The sequence below is a fragment of the Nesoenas mayeri genome (assembly GCF_963082525.1).
Source record: "Nesoenas mayeri genome assembly, chromosome: 1".
Classification (NCBI taxonomy): domain Eukaryota; kingdom Metazoa; phylum Chordata; class Aves; order Columbiformes; family Columbidae; genus Nesoenas; species Nesoenas mayeri.
The window spans coordinates 182736994-182760016 of NC_137541.1; the positions used below are offsets into that span (position 1 = coordinate 182736994).

Here is a 23023-nt window from a genome sequence, read left to right on the forward strand (position 1 = left end):
CAGCCAAACCAACAGAGGACATTTCTAAACTAGAAGTGCTCATGAAAATAAAATCCATGCAATTGACCACCCACCTGCGAGAGGGTGAGAAGTTACGTTTGTGAGTGGTTGACTTGACTGGAGCTCGGGAGGTTTGTCTCCGTCTTGCAGCAGGTGGTGAATACTCCCTGGAAGGGGAAGAATTACTGCCAGAATGATCTGCAGGACTAGGAGAACGCTTCTGTCTATGGGAGCTTTCAGAGGGATCCCTGGGAAACAAATAGCAGCTTGTTTAATAGGTGTAATACAGCATTAGTACATTTCTAAGAAATGACAAACAACTCCAAGACAGAGTCTGTGTTTACAAGACCAAGAATTACCTTATGGAATCAGTAGTTCCATCTATAATTGCATACATGAAATTACCTTAAGCTAGCAAAACTCGAGAATGCAAGTTAAACACGAAATTTCTTGTTAATCACTGGACTGTAAAATATAAAACTAGAATACGGTAAGACCAAAAATATATTCGTCTAATTTAACCTAATATTTCATGTGGTGCTGCAATTCCTAACAGTGGAGAATTATTTTGCTACTCTACTTAAAAATTTCTGTAATGTCAGAACTTTATTCAAGAAGCCTCAAGCTCACAGATGTTTTCAAACGCTCATCACAGTTGCAAATGAATGAGACATCTGTCAGAACATTCAACTATTTAACTTACTGTATATCATGAAGACTTGACATTATTTCTTAGTTTTTATTATTGAGGGAAAAAAAAAAAGACAAAAATCCAACACTGAAACAAAGGGCTGTAGTCACCACAGCAATACTGATTATAGTACAACAAGACAAGTACTCTCTTGATCCTTTCAGCACAACCTAGAATGTTCTGGTCTACTGCTTACGACCTTCTTCCAGTAATGGAGTCCGAAAGCATGAGGGAAATAATATATTTTAAAGTAAGAATGGTGTAATTTATTTAATCAGTTAAAAATACACAATTCACTGGTCCTCCACTCCTTAGTCTTTGTTATGCCAGTTACAAAGTAAACACTTAGAAACACGTATCCTATTTCCATCAAGGGAACACAGGACTTAAAAATGCAGATGCATTTTTCAACTTAAATGGAAATCTATGCTTCAGAAAATAATGGGAATAGTCATATTAGTCCACCTTTTGAGATACATATATGCAAAAGTGAAGTAATTCTAAAACCCCAGTAGTCCTTGACTACTTCAGAAATACGTTTAACCTACTGGAGATCAGAGAGAGTTTAAACATGTCACTGCCAATTTAGAAAGATATTAGTCCTCTAAGATTTCAGAAGAGCAAGCAAGGGGCAAGGAAATGACTTTGACAAAGATTTGGCAAACGAATTGCTCCACTGGTGAAGGTCCAACTTCTTGAAAAGTAATAAATCTTTCAAAACAGCATTTTACAAATTTGTTAAGTTATATAATTAAAACCTACCAATCTGTTAGAGTCTATCGATTAATCTATATAACACACTTAAAATATTTAATGAGTACTGAAAAGACTGTTGGCAAAGCAGGTATAAATCCCTTATTATGCAGTGCACTATAAAAGATAACTTTAAAAGCAAGGTTATGTTAATGTTAAAAACTAATAATGCAACATAACTTACCTCTGCTTCTCTTTTTTCTCCTTATGTCTTTCAAAGTCACGTCCTCTCTCTTTCACCTCCCTTGCCTTTTCTTCTGAACGTTCTTTTGCTTTATGTTTTTCTTTGTGTTTTTTCCCCAAGGGAGTTTCCTCTTGTACTGGAGGAGGAGGACTAGGCGTACGAGGACCTTTCTTTTTACTCTGGTTACTTTTAGAACTTCTGGAGATAAATTAACAGGAGGGGAAAAAATGAAGGACTGCCAACTATTTCAGACAACAATTTCTAAGATGTTGGCAGGAAAGCTATAACCTAAAGGGCCTTGAAGCTTTTAGGACAGGATTCATCACTCCATTAGCAAGCAGCAGTCAATAACTGTACTCAGCTGAGGGGTGAATGCAGATGGTAAAAACTGACATTGAGCTCTTCCATTTATAACCTTTACTTCTGAAGCAAATGAACAAAAATAGGAATTGTTCCTGTTCATGCAGAACCAGTTTTCCAAGTTAAAATGCCCTTGAACAAACTGCACACATCAGAGAACCAGATATAGTATCTTGTCTGTTTAGACTCCCATTTCAGCAATGCAGTACTCCAATCACATACACAAAATGATTTGAACAACTCATGTATTCAATTTAATATTAACTACCTGATGCATAAAATACCAAAGTATTTTTGAATATGCACCTCACAATATGAAATAGTATATATTTTTCCATTTAAATTATCACTGACATAATTCCTATAAATTAGATATCAGTGCATGGAGTGTCAGTAGCATACTAGCCCACACTTTACTTTCTCATAGCAAAACAACACTCTTTTGTCCCTACTTCAAAGGTGATTATTGCTTAGCAAATAGAGATGTGTCTGCTTACGCTGCTGCTCTAATTTCTTTCCTATCTAAAAGCTGTAACCAGTGATTCAAAAGGTCTTGCAGCCAGCAAGAACTTAAAAACAGGTTTTAGAGACTGACTTTTTGTGGTAAGGCACCCAGTTTGAACTTCCTGTGATTTTCACATACCTTATCTGTACTTCCACACCCCCAAACACATCCTACTTTCCCCCTCCTAAATTGTGAGAAATTCCCTGCCTTGAAAGTCAAACATTATTCCCTGAATATGCAATAACAATGGAATATGCAGTTGGTCAAATTTTAAGCATTTCGCTTCCGTCTAGAGAAGCCACTAGAGAAGCCAGGCTCAAATAAAACTGCTCCTCATTTCTTAACAGTTCATATTTCCTCATCACCTCCCAGCAACTCTGGACATTCAAAGAGAAAAGAACTGCTTGTAAACCATGAAATCAATCGACAACTACATGCACATAACAGTTTTCTGCAGAAGATGATTCAACAGTGCATAATTTAGAGACCTCCCCTTAAAGTTATATAATCAGAAGTCCCGAAAGTAAGGAGGGAAAAAAATATTAATTATGAAAACCCCAGTAATAAAAATCAGCGTGGTTCTCTGTTCTCACTTTCGGAGAAGACACATCAACATACTGACCTCTGCTGATCCAAAAGTGGGGAAGGTACAGTAGATGCTTTCTTCTCTTTCTTACTAGCTGAAGAAGATGATTTGGGACTGGACCTTCGTTTTGGAGATTTGCTAGACTTTCTCGGTGATGGCGATGGTGATAATTTAGATCTAACCACCTCTGGAGAAATCTTGAGGAAAAAAATATACTAATTGGTAAAACATTCATGCTCAAAAGCTTACCTGTATGCTGAGATATGTGTCAAATATGTAAATTCATTAACTGTGTACATGTGAGATCTTAGCTGTGTGCACATCTACCTCAAATACACTAACCACATCATTTTCAAAGAACACCATAAAGGGAAGATGATGGGAAAAGGGGCAGGGGAAGAGAAAATGATGCACTCTGTAATGCATTAAAAAAACTGTTACTAAAAGTTTAAAATCAGTAAGTTTCCAGCTAGCACTCCAGGTTGTCTGAAAAAGAAAGACCTCCTTCCTTTCAGGTTTTTTTTGGTTGGTTTTTTTTTTTTTTTTTAAAGTTTCCCCAAGATTTTAGGGTTTCTAACACAGCTTTGCTGTACTTAACTCTGTTACCACAAGACATGTTAGACAAGGAGCTTGGCAAACACGCCTTGTGTTTTCTTCTACATGTCCTCTCTGTTAAAGTTCTTATTAGTTTTATGTAACTAAAATGCATTAAATCCTACTCATTTAGTAGCCAACTTCATAAAGCAAAAAACTTGGTTATGGTGCTGGATATTGACCAGCTACTCACTACCAATATCCAAGTTACATACTAGGTTATACATGTGCCAGTTATTTACTACTATGTAACACAATAATGCCCAGGAAGCTCAGGTCTGCAGGAAACACTCAGAAGCCTATGAAGTGGCTGATTACTTATTTTTTTTCATTTCACATTTACGTAACACAAACCTCTTTTTTAATGACTATCTCCTCTCGTTTCTCCATGTTTTCCTGTTCCAACTTCATAAGTTCTCTCTGAATCTTTTGGCGCTTCATTTCCAAAGACAGCTCATGATCATAATCATAATTAACATCTCCATTATCAGAGTCTTTATTGGAAAAAAAAAAGAGAAGTAAATAGATTAATAAACAATCACATATGAAATAAATACTAATACTTAGCATACTGGATGTCAAGCATAAGTATTTTCTTGACTTTTAAGCACTGTGTTAACGGATCAATGAAGCTAAGCAAAATGTCTTTTCCAATTATGTGTGGAAACCTGAAGTAACTTCAGTTAGTTTCATACAACCTGCAGTTAAATTCTTAAACTTCATTAAAAAGAAAAAACCAAACCTTAAACTTCTTTCAGAGACTTGCACCAATTAGTAAGCTGTGGTAGCAAGGGAAGGAAAGTAAACTTTATTTATTTAAATAACAACAAAAAAGTATGCTTTCCCACCAAAATATGTAAAGTACCACTTGAGAAATCTCACGTGAAATAGACTTAAATAGTGATGCAGGATACCAGAGGTTTTTGTTTAATAGTGTCCCACAAATCAATTGATACACTTATTTAATTACATCTACAAATTGACTTGAAAATAAGAGGTCTATATGACTTCTTTCATTGGATAAATGCACACAATTTCTGTTTTTAAAATATTATTACTGTTTTGTTTTCACATCAGAAAAGGTGCTAGTTCTCTCACTTTTTCATTAAGTCATGACTAGTTGATATCATATGCTTCAAGCCTTGCAATTGAAATCTTACTGCAAATTAAAGTAGTTTTACTCACTCTGTTTACATTTCTTATTTTGTTTACAGCTATTTAAGTCTAATCCTCAAAAAGCACTTTGGGAAAATAACTGTCAAAGAAAAGATGACTTCATTAAAAAATCATTAGCTTTCACCCCCGCTTCCTACACACAAGAACTATATAAAAGGTTTTGCAATAACTAAACTGAGTCTACAAATTCTCTCCACGTGTCATGAATGCATGGGAACAGCTGGTAGAGAGGTGCAGTTCCTAACAGCACAAGTTCTTTCCCAGTCCGTCTTCTTCTCTTGCAATATCATAACTACTTCTGAAACACTGTAAGTTACAGAACTATGTAAACATCACAGTTCATTACAAGCTGCCATAATTTCACTGCCAGGTGAACTTGGTCTTTAGCAAGTGTGAAGTAGAAAGACTCAAGAGAGCGAAAACAAAGTCTTTCCCTCAACAGACAGCATATTAAACGGACATGTATTATCAACAAGGACAATGACCTTTTAACTACCAAAAAAAAACCACTACAGAAGGCAACACAAGACTCTTACCACTCTTTCAGTGTTTTCAGATGATAAACAGTGCACCAATTGCTACTTTCAACTGATGTAATGTTCATTCTAATGGAGCCCTCATTAATGAGACAGTTCACACCACAACAGCTATGTAACAAAAACCTGCTGACTTTTGAATTCAAAGTAGCTATGCTTTCTCCTCAGACTGATCAGTTTCAAAACTACTTTGGATGTAACTTGGATCTGACCAGTGATACAAAGGTGACAGAGTAGCTTAGGGTCCAGTTCCTTGCTGTCCCAGTAAAAATGGAAAAAAAAAAAAAAAGCAGGTGTTTTTACCCTCATGGCAGTCCAACTCGGATTGCTTCTCTGCTCCCCTCTAAAAACAAACATTAATGGCTACCACATAAAAGTATTCTGCTTAGATACCAAATCTTTAAATATTTTGCTTTATATGCAGCCCAGTAATCTTGCAATTCTTTCAGCTGCAAGGGAACCATTAGTTTAATTATACTTACCCTCTCTATTTGTTTCCCAATCCCCATTTTCCTCTTCACTTTCTGGCGTTCTCTCCTTTGTGATTTTGATATCCTCCTTTTCTCTACGTCTTCCTCGTGAAGACTCTTTCTATAAAAGGAAAAATGCTGCATTAGAGTATACAACTTTATTTTAAAAGAAGCCCGAAGAAGCACATATATTCTACATGGTATTTTGGCTGTTGCTTTTTTTTATAGCACAAAAAGCATTTTCCCCTCTAGCCTGTTGAGCAAATATCTTCTTAAATAAGCAGAGACTCCACAGGCAACATGTTCTACTGCAATTTCATATAATCAGCATGCAAATAGCAGATAGGGAAAAGAGAAGATTCATAAAACAAGAAGGTTTAAAGGCAGGGCAAGAATCAAACACGTATCAGAGAATAAAGTTTAACAAAGGAACTTGAAGAACAGACCAGGTTCTTAAGACCAGAAGTTTAATGAACATTTAAAGAGTATAATTTTAACAGCTTGATTAAGAGTTCTCAGCTGTAAATAAGAATATTTGTATGCAAGGCAGATGAGCCTCAGAAGATAAACCATGAACTCTCAAGAGGATAAAGAATGTACAGGGATAATAAAATAAAACAAAACCAGAGATCCTTGGCTGTCAGAAGGAAGGGGAAAAAAAGTCTAAAACACACTGGAAACAAGTTTTTTTGATAGCTTTATATTTGAACTTTCACTGCCCCCAAGTTATAAGGCAAGATTGCAGTAGGACCCATTTTGCATGTGGCAGATGGTTCTGTGGATACGCAAAGAACGGGCTATTCTTAAAAGAAAGAAGGTAATTTCAAAAGGCAACTGAATCTGTACTGCTCTTTTCTCCCTGCTAAATTCCAGTAGTAAAGCTGCAGAGATGCATCATAACCTCTGCTGAAGTGACATTCTCTAAATAGTCTCCCTGGGGCTCAAGTGGAGTACAGGACCAAGATTTCAAGAACATTCAAGTTTAGAAGTATCTCAGGTTAATTTTCTAAGTAGGAAACCAGAAAAAGCAAATGAAGTCTGTCCCATATCCTTTTTGTTCTCACCTCCTACAGTGCCTTCTTTTGGGGATTCCTCAGTGTTGATACACAGGAACCTTTGGTCTTATGCCAAGAAAAGGAGATGCCTGAGAATTTCACTAGCTATTCCTTATTGGGACTTAGATCCTGACTTAATTTAAATCTTTAACATCACCTTAGAAACACAGTAAGGAAATAACAGAACATTGTGGATAGTCACTCCTGAGTATAATTCAACTTCCCCCCCCCCCCACACTAGCAATGTCAATGTCTCTAGTTTAATGATGTAAAAGATGACAGAACAAGGAGTGCATTTATTTTACTTAGTGGCCTAAACCAGACACTTCAACACACAGTTATCTTCAAGTCTCTCATCTTGTTGCATTCAATATATCATATTCAAAGTCTTAGAAGGTTTGGAAAAAACTGACCAGCCGCTACATAACACAAAGAAACTTCACATTAAAGAACTAATTTGTGTCATGTTTAATTTAAAGCAGCTTGTAAAATAAGGAAAAGTGCTTTTTTTTCTCCATTTCATGACAGGACCTCTAAAATGATACACAAGATCCTAACCTATTAAGTCATGCTGGTTGCTGACACCAACTGCAGACAAGGCTAAATCAACTAAGCCACCATCACAGTATGTACTAAAGACATTCCAGTCTAAAAGCAAGAATTGTACTAAGCTCCAAAGCAAGTTACTTTAAAAGAAAACTACTCTGATAAGATTTGAAAACCTGTAACTTCCTGTAACTTTATCAACAAGCCTCTCCTGCAATCATCTTTTTTCTTAGAGCATCTTCATTTTTCTAGACTGCCCTGCTTGAAGGTTGCATCTGTTCTATTAAATTGTGTACTTCTGCCATACACTCATACTACTTCCTACAATATAAGCAAGCAATAAACATATTTTTCTTAAATACAAATACTAGTTTCTATGAGTCCAACACTATTTGTTACTAGCAAACTGAAGCACACATGTTAGGACACCCTTTATCTACTGACCTCAAAAAACTTCTCAAAGACAATTCCCCAAATAACTTGTCAGCAGAGAACGTGCAGATAGGCCAGAAGGCTTCAAGACCAATTTAATAACCATAAGGCATGACCAATTTAATACTACTTAACATCTCCAAACTTACAACCAACACAAGCATCTTGTAACAGCCTGTATTTTCTCCTTTCAGTGAAGAGATTCAGTAACGGCACAACCATACTTCTACAGAAGAACTGAGGAAAAAAACATCTATGAAAGGAATTTTATTAAATTATTCCACATAGGGGAAGAGAATAGACAATTTTTATTCAAGCATACTATTTCACAATTCAGGACAACTTGAACCAAGCCTACTCATACACTAAATGACTTCAGTTTAGTTGTCAAGAAAAAAGATTCTGGTAATACTGCATCTTGAAAAACAAATCTCATCTTAGAAATTCAGTATATTTACCTGGGGCACACAAATCAAGAATTTAAGTTATGATGGTTTAAAACATATATTTGAATTTTCTCATCAGAAAAGTCTTCAACATATTACTTTCATCGCACTTGTTGCACTTGTAATGTATTTAATTCCCTCGTACTATCTGGAAAATATATTTCCTTCATATCCTTATAAACTTTCTTATATTTAACACAGGTTGTTTTTTTTTTTTCCTCTCCCTTAATAAGCCAAGAATAAAATAAGTCAAGCTTCTAAAGGCCAACAGCATGTCTTTCTTGTACTTGCAGATGCTCTCTCCGCTTCATCCAAACTTGTAAACTACTTCTCTGCAGACTCTTAAAAAAAAGCATTTACTACATAAGAAACAATAAGCTTTCATAATATTATTTTCCAAAAAAAAAAATAAAATAATATATAGATAGTCCTAAGAGTAAACAACAACTTAGCAGACTTTGTCTATGTTGTTTTCAGGTATGTGCTCACAGTTAAATTATTTACATGTGTTGGATAGACGATTACAGACTAATGTTGACATTCAGGAGAAATGCTACTTAAGAAAGGAAAAAAATACAACATTACGGATGAATTCTGTAAGATTTTATTGAATTTTAACGTGTATTTAAGTTGAAGTTCCACAGCTCATAAGATATAATCAGTACTCTACAGCACAAGACTTGATGTCTACTTGAATGAACTATAGCCAGAAGAATTTGGCCAGAAAGAAAAGGACTCATCCAGTCTGCAAAACATGCTTCTAACCAAGAAGTGTTATTTTTCCAACAATGATGGAGAGAATATTTATAAGACTCCTAAAATCTATAGTTCTCACGAGGCAGAGGCTTCAGTTTCAGCCTTATCAGCAATACAAACTAATTAAAAAATGCAGATTTCTTTATATCTGGAATAAGCTAATGTATTGCAGCTAGAATCTTTTGGGCAAGCACAGTATGATTTTGCTCTAGATATAATAGCTTCATAGTGTAAACTACTACCACACTACCCAAACATATAATAAAATGAATCTGAAGTTTTCTTGAAATAAACGGGCATTGTTTCCATTTCAGAGATGGAAGATAATGCTGACTTCCATTTCCAATGGAGATACTCCAAAGTCAGTGACAAAAAGCACAATTATGAAACAATTGATACACATTCCATACAAAAACCTTTCCTAAACATACATTTGTTCCCACTACTTCTCCCAAATCACACACATCTCCCAAGTAGTACTCTAGGTAATACTACAAATACTGCAAAGTAACTGTCTTCTCATAATATGGGGAAAAAAAAAAAATCAAGATAAAAATTACTAACTAAACACAATAATGGAAGGAGCCTTATCTAATTATCTGTATAATAACTGATACACTAACATCCAGTGCTGAAATAATTCTGAACACAAATCTGAGAAACACAGAAACAACTGAGTTCAATGTAGTTGTTCACGAAACGCAGCATATTGTCTCTGAAAATAACAGTACAAGACATGAAGGAAGAATAAGGGATAGACTGTATAAGCTGTCCAAATAGGAAGTTTCTTCCTAAATACATCCAGGTTGTACTAGTTATCTTACATCTCCAAAGAACAAGGAATCTATTCCAGAAAGATTTGATATTAGTTACACTGCCTCAGACTTTTGTGGAACCTGTTCAGGTTTTTGACTGTATCTTCTGGAAATCAGGTAAAATGGTCATATAGAACATAAACAGCATTTCCCTTTGTTATTTTCAAGTTTGACACTCTCTCTACTGGGATAAAGTATGAATATGACGCATCTAATTTGCATTCTCTCAACCACACATTACATGCATTCGCCACATATTCTTTCTTTTCTCCAGTCTCCTCCTCACCTCCTTGTCCACTTCAAAAAGATCCTTTGACTGTATTTTTTTGCATACAGGTGGTCACAACCAAACAGTATTTCAAATAAAACTGGACCATGAATTTCTACAGCATGATATCAATCATTTTCTATTCCATTTTTATATATCTGAGCATTTGTTTCTGCAACTGTGACTGCACTTTGAACAGATGGTTTCATTGAGCTGTCCACAATAACTTCTTTTTCTACTGGATGATTTCAGTTACTTTGACAATAATTGTTCATGATTTGTTTCAAATACTTTCTTCACTGTGCATTACCTTTCACTTGTCAACACCAAGTTTCATCCGTCATTGTACAGCCAAAAACTTTCCCCAATCCCTGTTGTACTTCTCAGACTTCGGTAACCTCAACTACTGTTTTCATATCTTCTGGAAAGTTTGAGATTTGGGATGCCCAACATTTTTTCCCATATTCTTAAAAAGTTATAACTCTTTTGATGAAGGACTATAGCATCATCTGTAATTTGATCTTTTGAAATCAATCTGAAAATTTCCCCTTAGCTGGCTTCTAAATCCAAGAACATTAGACTTGCTATTCTTTGACTGTCTCTGTGCCTCAAAAGTCTTGTTTCAAAAGAAGCTATTTAAAGTTTCACCTGTATCAGACAGTTCTCTTAGCCACTACTCTCCATTTTTCCAGGCTGGCAGCCTGGTGAAGCACAAATATTGTCTGCAGGAATAGTGTTGCTCTTTTTTTTTTTAAAAAAAAAAAAACACACAAAAACCACAGTTATGAAACTTTTTATGGAACAAGCTACCTTGCATTATATCAAAACAAAATTAATGCTGCTTATCCAGCTACTGTTATGCCAAAAGCTTTAATAAGAGATGGAAAAGTCAGATATTCAATCTCCAACATAATAGCAGCTCTAATGATGGAACAAGATTTTTGTTAGCAGTTCAGTCACTTCAGTCTTCTGTCCTTTCAGATATCCCGCTTCTTTGCGATGCAATTCTTGACGACACCCCCTCTTCATCTATTTGTTCTAGAATATTTTCTTTCCATATACCACATTCTGAGAGTTGCCTCCATGCAACTAATACAAAAGCTCAGTGGTTTCCTCAGCCTTCTGTTTTATGAGACTGAAACAGAGTAATTTTTCCTCTGCAGTGTGCTTATCCTGTAAATAATCCTTTGGTACTTTAACAGACCCACTAATTCTCCAATCCTTTTTAATTATTGCTTCCAGTTCACCTTTACTTGGGCTTTAGCTGTTTAAAAGTATTTTATTGGTACATTCATAGAACACTATAAAAAGCAGGGTTAACTAATTGAAAGTAAGAATTACATCAAAATTAGAATTGTACCAGGAGACAAGAAGTTACAGTAAATTTTTAATGACGGTTGGAAAAAACACTTTTCCCACCAACCATGTACTCAATAACTGAACAGTTTATTCAAACTATTAGAAAATAAAAGAAACACATTTAAGTAAAAGACTAAAAAGAGTGAAAGTTTATACTAATTAACAGCAACTGAAAACATGATTGGAAGGTAAGCCATTCTGTTAATTTAATGATAGCAGCTGCTGTTGATTTCTTTACACCTGACATAAAAATTCATTTTACACAGTAAGTAGGAATAAACCCGAGAGGGGGAAAAAAAAAAGAATGCCGTTAATAACCTGCAGAAGCAAAACTGATTTTTCACAAATAAAAACTTTTAATCTTTATTCATATGAAGACTGTCTTAAAAAACATGATGCAGGAATACACCGGTGCTATTGTTACAGAGGTGTAGGGTCACACTACCAACTCTGTCCCTATTTGTAACATCAGTGCAGGAACAGATAACAATTTTAGAATGAGTTAATTTCTGATATTTGAGGGGTTCGAGGTTGCAGAAAGATGCTTAGAAAATGAGAACGATAATGAATTAATCTTTTGCATAATCCGTAAGTGAGCAGTTGGGATGGCTGATGAGTATGAAGAGGAAGGTGAAATGAACCAGCACAATAGTAAAAATCAAATTTGGGATGAACAATTGAAGTCAGGGTGCATGTGAACAATGGATATGAATAAGTGTCAGGGGAAAAACAGTGGATGATTGGAACAATAGTTAATACACTTCCTTTGTAATAATCAAAGGGTCTGCACTATTATTAAACACGTGTTTATCAGTACTCATAACATATTTTAGTCTGTGAAATTTATAAAAAAACTTTGTGGACTAAAAGATCAGAAATTGCTGCAAAATATAATAATTGTTAAGACACTTCATAATGAAATTTTGCCACATGCTACGTACAAAATGATCAAGTCATTAAGATATTTTAAATATTACAAGTCACCATGATCAGGTTTCTAGGACACACTGCCCAATTGCTACTGAAGGATTCTGGAGTCCTGCAAACTCCATTCTTACCCTAACAGGAGAGGATGATTCCTCTGTACTTCGTTTCTGTGGCTCTGCCTCAACATCTTGACGTTTATTCTTCATTCTTTCCCGAAGATCTCCAGTCGGTCTTTCTGGTGACCTGTATGATACAGAAACATTATATAAGCAGTTCTATATGACTGTTTTTAAAGGAATAAAAATCTGCCTTTAGTTTTGGTTTGTTTTGTTTGGTTTGTTTTGTTTTTTAATATATACAAAAACACCTCAACCTCCCACCCAGAAATTAAGTGAATGAATAAAAAAAAAATATTCAGTTCTAATGAGCTTAAGCATTCTAAAAACAAACTCTTTCAGAACATCAAGGAAGACTTGACTCTAAGAAGAAAAATGATGTGTATGTGTATATATGGTGTGAATCAGTTACAACTCTAGATCAGCTTCAGGTGACCCTACTGAGAACAAATCAACTTTTTGTGATCATCATACAAATGTGTTTCACAATCACTCCTACCAAGTCTTTCAAGATATCCTGAGCCTTTTCCATATTCTAAGCTGCATTTAATATACATATTTCTTATTTTTTTAGTACATATGTAAACAATATATAAGTAATGCAGAGTCAAACTACTGTAGACTAGTAAGAAGCACAACTCTGAATACAAATGAAGTCTGCAAGTGGAGATAACCTGACCTAGGTGTCATACTCCCCTACCTTGGTGAGACTGCCACACAAAAAACACACTGTTGCAAGACTATGCACTAGAAATTCACTCTTGGAGGCCTCCTCCATTTTCTATCTTGCAGTAACATTGTTATTTCATTATTTAATTTCAAAATATTGTATGAACTCTACTAGTCATGCAACTTTAAGGTGTATTTTCTATAAAAGGCATTAATGGCATATAGGAAAGGAGGGGGAACATCCTATACTATTACAAGACATCTGTATAATTTTGCCCCCTCTTAGTATGGATTCACAAGTTCATTTCTCTCTTACAGGTTAAAAGATAACAACCCTCAGATTTAAACAAGTTCTTAAAGAAAGGGAATGTAGAAGCTGCTTCAAATGATCTTTCAGTTCAAGAAGACAGATTTTTCTCTTCACACAAATCTGGCTTGATATGGAGTTTGGTACTTCTGTGACAGCTGTTAGCCATAATTACAGACTCTTCTGTGAAAGGATTGTATGAAACTACTGTATATGTTCCTATCAGCCTACACTAACAAATCACAAGGAGATACTGATGCTGCCTTAGTTGAGTTACATATAATATTTGAACAATGCAATTTACATTTGTTCTGTTTTTCAGACTGAATTAGGGTTTCCATTTAGAAAGTATTGTTTCTTACATTCTCTGCCACATAATACACAAAGGGTAAACTGTCTCTCACAAATTATGCATACAAAAAAAAAATCTAATTAATATGATTTCATTTTGAACCTGTGCATACTTGAAAAACAGTAATTTGTTTTCACTTCCTCTTTTGCAATGTTATCTATATTTAATTATTTAAACTGTGTCATAAAGTGTCTTAGGATCCAAGGAGAAAAAGGCCAGTGACTGCTCTCATTTTTAAATGTATTTAATTCCTCATGAAGTTGTAAGTACGAGTCATTCTAGATCAGAGGAAAGGTAGAAAACAGAAACATGCTGCTTCTTTCGGCACTAAGAAGGATCATGTAACTTATTTGTATTTGTATGCTGGATGTTATTTTCTGTGTGTGCATTATTATAACTTCTTTAAAGTCTGTGGCTTTAGCAAAGGTTAAGATTCAAGGTATTTTTTTTCCCCCCTCCTCCCATCTTAGAAAGGTAATTCCTTTGCATTACCAAAATAGTCTGAAGCATTCTAGCTATCATCTACCTCAACAAATAAACCATCTTTACACACTGGAGTGGCAATTCAACACCTTAAATTTTTAGTAATACTTCAGCTATGCCACAAAGGATTTGGACTTGTGAAAGTGAAAAATAATTTGAAAGGCAAAGAAGTCACAGATAATGTACTGGTAACATTGGTCTTCAAGAGAAGAAATTTCAGAAAAAAAAAAAACGTAGCTGAAGGAGAGAGCAAGAGAATTTTCATGTACATTCTAGATAGACACTTGATATTTCAATACTTTAGTTTTTTTTAAAGTTATATGCTGGAGTGAAAAAACATTTAAACCATTTCACCCTCAACTGGTGCCTTTTTCAGTTTGGAGGGGAAGAAAAAACTAATTTTGTTAAAATGTTGTTCAAATCTACTTAAAGATTACTGAAGCTATCAAGAAATCACAGAAATGAAAAAAGCTATAGCTTCAGAGTTGGGGCTTGTTGACAGTTTTATGTCTCATTTTGAGGTTATATTTTCAGCTTTATAACTACACCAAAATTGTGGTAGCCATCCTACTGCTCCCCTCAAAAATGACATCATCATAATCCCCCAAAAAGTCTAACACAATAAGATTAAAAGAACTATCAAATTTTCAGAAGTGATTGTTCAGGAAGCGGTGACTGCTTTCAGATGCTTTAGCTTAATGAACATTAAAACAAGCTGGCCTCCTAGCTGATTTTTCTTTCAGGTGTACCGCAATTTTAGTTTTTACACAATGGTTTCTTTTCTACATAACTTTTCCCGCTGTCTCCCTCCAAAAGGGACCTTTGGTTATTCCATGTAATGCACAGTGCTGAATTTCAATAGATAACTACAATTTTACCTCTGTGATTTAGGATGATGCGGCTAGTATGAAACAGGTAGAACCTTTCACACAAAAGGTTCCACAGCATTATCTCTGTATACTGAAAGAAGAAAACTACTCAACAAAAGATTTCTCTTTAATGACTTCATATTTTGTGCTGGTGACATTCTTTAAATAAGGCTTAAAATGTAGAATTTTGTAATTTCAAATTTTAAGCAGTGCAGTTCCTGCAACAGTTCAGTTCTCCATATTCGGTAGCTTTGATAAGAAATGAACATTCAGAACAGCACCTCCATTTGCTTCTGTACCTCTTTCAGGAACAACTCCCTAACAATAGACACACGTTACAACACACCTGAGAATATCTGTTTGTATGTGTGTGCACATGTACCTGTATAGGCAGATGACAATCATTAGTGTATAATGTACATATTATAACTGAATGCTCATGAAACATTGTGCAGTGTTTCACTTTCCCATACAACAATATTTGCACCTTGCAAAATGTATACATTCTTACTTAATATTACTTCTGGTTTGATTAGTTTTTTAAACCCAGTGTAATGATCCAGAACAAAGAGGATCAGACAGGCTAAGAGAGGGACACTACAATGGCACAGATCCTGACGATAGTGTAAGAGAACCAGCAGGACGATGCCAAGCAACTAACTAACAATTTATGAGTGGAGCAAGAGAGCAAAATTCCTTGTGGGACAACAATATTTACACACAGCAATTCCCTTGTTAGCTTTTCCTTACTTTGTATGCCTGGAAGACTACCAGGTCTGTTACTGAATTCTTAATATGCTCATCAGGATAGCTTTTTATATTAAAAAGCGCTAGGTTTTATTTTTATAACAACAAGACTGAAATGCTAGGAGAGGTAGCATTAATACTGAGATGGAGTTATAACAAAACTAGATTTAAGAGTCTTTTTATACCTTAGAGTCATGTTTTCCTTCTGTCTGTCAATGTTCTGAACTATGGGAGGCATCATGGTCAGACAAAACCATTAAAAATCAGATTTATTTAAGACAGGTATGAAATTGGAGGGTCAATAGAGAAAGACAATAAGACATGCTTTGTCCTTCCAAACCTCTTACAAAGCAGACAAAAGACTTCACCAGCAGGCCTGACTGAACACACGTAGATAAATCGCCATTATGTTGTCCCAGATAATTTAACAAGAATACTGCTTGAACTGAACTGATGCAGAAGTAGCATTAGCTGAGCTTGCAAGAAACCAATAAAATTGCATTCAAACTACTTGAATAACATTTGTAAAAATCTCTGTAATGTTAAATGGCATGAAAATGCCAACATTTCGTTATGTATATAAAGCAGGTTTTTCTGTACCTGGCCAAGAGCTATCACTAGAAACTTCTGAAAACGAGTATGCTTTTTTTTTATTTGTCTGTTTTGGCATGTGTGTGGGGGGGTGGGTAGGTAGGGGCCTCCTCCCTCTTTTCAGTTTTAAGAACACCTTTATTAAATGCTGAATGTATCAGACAAATATACAGCAAAATCTGTCCTTTGACTTTTTCATATAGTGCTAGTAAAAAACAGCAATAAGAAGAAGTAAATCGACATTATTCTTAAATGTCAGTGGTGACAGTGAAGCAGAAACAAAGCTTAGGTCATTAAAAGAAATGTGACTTTTCTTCAAATGACCAAATAGAACTATGCACTGAATGTTCCAAACACTGAAATCAAGGAGAAAGTGACATTCTAACCATTTTTAAATTTAATCTCCACCAGTAAATCACTCTTTTTTCCCCATTTGGAATATTCAGTACAAAACAGAGTAAAATCTTTATGCACTGAAATAAATATTAAGCTCAGTGATATATTTTGTATCCCAGCTGCTACCATCTTAGAAGCAATGGAAGATCCAACAAGCAAAGTCAAGATCATCCTGAGATTATGCCACAGGAACAGGAAAAGAAATCAGAAACAGAACCCTAACCTCATGGCCACCTTCCTGTTGTTACTTTATACTTTGATGCTTCAGTGCACCCATTCGTAATCTAGAAGTATCACTGTCATTACTGTAGCATTATGAAGTACAGTTGTTTGTAAAATGTGAAGTCTTCATACAAACAGGTACTATACTAAAACTCTTTTTGTCCTTTATAGGAAGAATATTACAAACTTACTGCTACATTTAGTTCCAGTTAAGTAAGGTATTATGTCACACAAACCACAGTCAAAAAACTGCAATTTTTAAATTACAGTAATATAAGAACAGGCAGACAATAAAAAATATCTTCTGAAAAATGAAGAAACTTTTTGGATCTCTTCCTATGATACAGGATATCTGTTCTACATCTGACAGATAGTCACAAAACTACGTTTTGAAAAGAAGTGTTTTCTCATAACAGGAGAGAATGGAGAGACATTCATCAAACTATAGCAAAGGCAGGAGGACTGCAAGTATGTGAGTACTGCTGTAAGTAGTTGCAAAACAGCATTTTAGTAAAGGATAGAAAGGCATATCAGAAGCTGCAGTGACACTATGCAAAAAAAAAAAAAAGTTTTAAGGTATGTCAACCCATTTCAAGTAATATAAGAAATTAATCCACATCCAGCATTCATCTTTTAAAGCTATATACACACAAAAATCCTGGGAAAACCCACTGCAAAATGCCAGATTAATTCTTTAAACAGCTTCACAATGCAATTGGTTACCAACAAAGCATACCATTAGGCACACCACAGCATTTCACTTTAAAAAAAATTTTAAAAAACACAACAGAAGACAGTTGAAAAAGCTATTTTCCTACAGCATGTGAAGAATTCAAAGTGAGTTCTTGATTTACCTTCTATAACTGCTGCTATAGCCTTTACCTCGTGGTGAAGGGCCATGTACGAATCTACATGTGTTCCCATAGAGGCAGTTGCCAGTCTTCAGCCAGTTACGGCACTGTGTCTAAGAGACAGACATTACTGGGTGAATTTCACACTCATTTCTGGAAATACCATTAGTGTGAGTGTGGCAGAACAAACAAATGACTCCACATTATCTCCCATTTATCTGTACTTTTTGTCCACCAGTAATATAACTTATTAAAAAAAAAAAAAAAAAATCAACAGTGAGCATCAGGTCTGGCAGAGAAAAATTTAGGTTGGTGGAAATACTATTAATATGTACAATACTACTGCTCCTCTCCAGAAGCTGGGACAACACACGTTATTTGAAAATTCTAGTATTAGTATGTTGAACATCCATATGTTAAGTTCTTTTCACTTTCACTAACATTAGTGACATCTGAGTATCTGGTAGTTGTGAGCTACTCTTTCCCACCATCTAAATCCTGGAAAAGAAGATACTGGGGTGGGGAGAAAAAGAAGAACACTTTTACAACTCACCTCTGCAGTACTTCCAGTGCTGGGTCCAAGCCTTTCAAACACACTGGGTCTTCGGGATGTGCTATCAGATATGGTCTTGGTATTTTCCACTGTGACCTTCCTTCTAATTTTTGACATTTTGTACTACTTCAACCAAAAAAAAAAGCAAAACTGTAAAATCCTTCAGTCTGGGGCTATTGACACTGAACTCACATGAACAAAACAATATGATACAGGTTGTAAGAACTGCTGTAGAGGTGATGAAGAAAGAAAAAGTAGTCATAAATGAATGAAATGTATCTAATAGCAAAGAATGCCTCTGATTTGAACTAGTCAGCTGAACACCAGTAATGACAACTTTTTGTTTTACTTTATGACTTGGTTTGGATTCTTCAGCTTCTTTTCGGGAAAGGTCCTATGACATGTTATTCATTTAGGTAGCAAACACCACACAGAATAAATGCATTTCTTCTTCGTGTTTTTTTTGTGCATCAAATCAAGTGACCTCAAGTGAAAAGAACCTTTAATGTTACTACACCAACCTCCCAGGTTCTGACCACTACAAATGACTCCCATTTTCAGAAACTCCAAAATCAAGACCTCAATTTTTCCCTCCCTTTGTTTTGTGTCACAACCTATTGAAAACCACCTTGATATCATCCACAGCCTGTGTTTGTTTCTGATTTGTGTTCTACAACTATTTGGAACCATCTGAGTTTAGGAAAAAACAAACAACAAAACAAAACAACCCACACCACAATAGTGATACACTTCTTAAGCTTCTCTAGAATAACTCCTTTTCATTAGGAAAAACAGATATTGAAGCAAATATAACATAAGTTTGATAAATAATAAGTCACAATTCACCTTACCTGAGAAAGGAGGGAGTTACTGGATATAGAAAGAAAGCTATATATATATATAAAATACATATATATATAGAACACTGAGAAAGGTTGTAGAAAAAAGGCAAAATGAGCTCCAAAAATTACTGTCCATTCTTTAAGTGCTACTTGTTCTACACAGAAATAAAATCAATTCAGAAAAATCTGCCAGATGATGGACAATTTATACACCGCTCAAAAACCACCTCTTTGTTGTACTGCAAAGTGCCACCATTCTATAGCTTCTTAGTCAGTATAACACGATTAGCCAAACACTAATCTCCTACCCTTCTGCTGTCTCTTCTAGTCCTATCCACATGTCACTATGTTTAGAGCACACACACTTCAGGCAGTTTCTCACACACAAAGTTACAAATGATGCAAACCTCATCCACAGAATCAGAATAATACAAATTTCAACTAACCCTCACCAGATTGGATCAATACAAATTTTCACTGATCTGACCAGCAATATGTTCCCATAGCATTGAGATTGTAAGGTTTCATTCTACAGAAAAAAAAGTATAATTTATAAATGTGGGCAAACGTACATAAAATGTAATACTACTGTAACTCACATTTTGCACTTGACACTTGATAATACCTGCTATTCTCCTTTGTACTTTAGTGAAACTTCCATTATCTCAATCCTATGGTTACTTCAATGACAAGACCTCCCTAAATGACTGACACTTGTACACTTTCTACAAACAAAAACCCTGTGCTGAAGCTCTTGCTAAGCATTTTAGCTATTTATAAGCAACAGAAAAAAAGAAAGCTTACACTGCATAGTTGAGAGATTTCTCAGTTCTAGTGACTACTTCTCCAAGCCTTTGATTATCTGAAGAATTTTATTCACAAGTAAGGTTCAGATAACCAAGACATGAACCAAGATGCTCGAGGGGTAAAAGTTAACCATGTGATGCACACCAGACATTAAAAACAATGGTTAACATCAATTAGTGGAAGCAGACAGTGAAACAGTAGAATTTGCCAGTAGTAGGAAATTATTTGGGTTAGTAAAAACTGTGAATAATAGAGATTTCCAGAAAGATCTAATTGAGTTAGAAAATTGAGTAATACAACAGCAGATGAAATGCAAATAAATACAATGTAATGCACACAAGGAGAAATGATTTTATCTAAATACTTGATGAGTTCAAATTAGTCCAGTCTTCCAAGAAAAATAATTAGGAGTCATTGTGGACAGCTCAATGTGCAGCAGTAGTTATAAAGTCTGACAGGATAAATCATTAAAGTTAGAAAGCAAAACAATACCACACCTCACCTAGCTGAGCACCCTTCCATTTCAGGATTGTTTCCCACTGTATTTCAGCAAAAAACCCCCACTGAATTTGTAAGGTTTCATGCAGCTACACCCTTTAATAGAGGATAAAAAATGACTGACATATACAAAAGCATTTTAGTAAGACAATCATATGCCAAATACGGAATTTGATTCAAGTATTTACGGTAAAAAGAGTCATACCTGAAATAAAAAGGGTTAGAAGAACGGCACTGGCAATGGCATAGGGAGAGGGTTCAACGCACGAAGGACAGATAAAATGAGTGCTTATAATACATAAGTACATACACACTGACATGATAGCTGCATACAAATACAAAAAAAAAAAAAAATTACATCCACTTTGTCTGCTAATTTTAATCTCCTTTTATTGTCAAAGAAACAGAGACAAAACACCTTGTTGTTGTTGTTGTTATTACTTTCTACCCAGCAAATAGTACCTTCTTGGAATTAACTCCTATAGGAAGTTGTGATGATGACTACGCTTAAAGGATAGTTTTAAACATGGACAGGGCTAAAGAGTTAATATCACAATAATGGAACACATAATTTGATTCCAGCTACCTACTTCCCTATATTTTGTCTGATAATTTCCTATAAGGAAATTAAGAGAATATCATCCAACCCTGGATCTTCCAAAGGCTGTAAAACCCCCTATTTTAAATAAAATAAAAACTTGGTATCAGAAAAGAAAAAGCGTACTATTTCAGGAAGCATTGTGTCAATTCTGTCCTTACATTCTAACCCATACCCACCAGTTTGCCATTTAAACTTGATACTTCATTAACAGAAGAGATATTTCATGAGAAGTTATTCTAAGCAAACAAAAATGGCAAGCTGTGACTGCACAGCATATTACTTTCTGTATGCACATATTACCAGGACGGTGTCAGTCCTGCAATCAGAACTGTGTTAAATTTCACTGTTAAGTGAATATAGCTGTTATACAGGCTGCAGGATTAGAGTCCAGACACATTATTCAGTGAAAATTCCTCAGTTTGTCTCTCTGCCAAACACTACATTTGAGAGACTGTACCTGAAAATGCAGTCAGTCCCATTTTAATTCCTCAAAGACCAAGTTGGAAAAATAAGGACACTATTAAAACAATATTGCAGTTGAAATCTCAGATGTACAGCAGCGGTTTTAGATTACTGACAATCTTTCTTGCTTATAAACAAGTATTTTAAGAGGGAAAAAATTGTTTCATTTCTAAATTTTTCAGACTGTGCATTAATGGAGAATCAAGAACAATTTCAATGGAATAAACCATAAAAATTCCCATCCCTTGTTCAATTCTCCCACATTTTCATCTTACGTTGCTTTATCCTTGATGATCACAGTCCTCCTATCAATCCCACACTGATGGCCAGTGCAACGATTTTTCTTTCCATCAAACATCTGTGTTTCTGAACAACCATCTCCTTATCAAACACTGATGTGGATTAAACAGTACTGAGTATCAGTGTGGACAGAGTCTTGAGCACTCATATTTCAACATTTCAAATAATTCCTAGTATGACTTTAAAAAAAAAGTTTGTAAGTAGAAAATTATGTACTTCTGTATTTCAGGTACATGACATTGCTAAATCTATTAAGGGGCATTGAAGTGTCTGCAACTTCTGAAACAGCTTACTACCATCACGCAAAATTAATTTCACACTCCTAAAATAAATTCTATAGCTAAGATTTCAACTGTAAAGTTTCATTTTTCCATACATAAATAAGATCTAAATGAATCTTTAATAATAAATTAGAAAGATTTTAATACTACCATAACATACACACAGATGCACCTATGTTAGTCTTCAAATGGAGTAACTTTTCTAGGGTGAGAGAATATGTTAATGGCATTGATTATACTACCATTTGAAGGAAAATGCAGGGTGTTTCAAAAAGACAGACTAAATCTGAAACCACTATGCCTTTGAAATTGGGTTCATCTTTTTGAAACATCCTGTATATCTCAGAATGTTACTTCGTGAATAAATGCAGACACACTTGAGCAAAGTGAGTATACCTAGTGGGCACTAACCATGTAACTGAAATCAATGGAGCATGATATGATTTACACAATATTCAGTGAAACTCTACTTTTTTAATATCAGTACTCCTACATTTTGGTGTCAAGCATGCTTAACATTTTTCTTCAGTAGAAGTATAATATTACATAAGCCACAATCAAAAGAAACACATCTGAAACACATGCTTTTCTAATAGAAAAACCTAACCCAGTCCTCT

At 35.0% G+C, this 23023-nt stretch overlaps 1 protein-coding gene across 1 annotated transcript in view; it reads right to left on the reverse strand.

The window, feature by feature from the left end:
- Window positions 1-23023, reverse strand: part of ZC3H13 (zinc finger CCCH-type containing 13) — a gene marked incomplete at its 5' end in the record, with an annotated part of 50065 nt that overhangs the window by 24903 nt on the left and 2139 nt on the right. Inside the window, 8 exons of the mRNA XM_080364079.1 lie at window positions 75-248; window positions 1629-1826; window positions 3116-3276; window positions 4028-4167; window positions 5868-5976; window positions 12591-12702; window positions 18066-18175; window positions 18616-18738. Coding sequence (XP_080220205.1) covers window positions 75-248; window positions 1629-1826; window positions 3116-3276; window positions 4028-4167; window positions 5868-5976; window positions 12591-12702; window positions 18066-18175; window positions 18616-18738 — 1127 coding nt within the window. The remainder of the gene's footprint in view (window positions 1-74; window positions 249-1628; window positions 1827-3115; window positions 3277-4027; window positions 4168-5867; window positions 5977-12590; window positions 12703-18065; window positions 18176-18615; window positions 18739-23023) is intronic.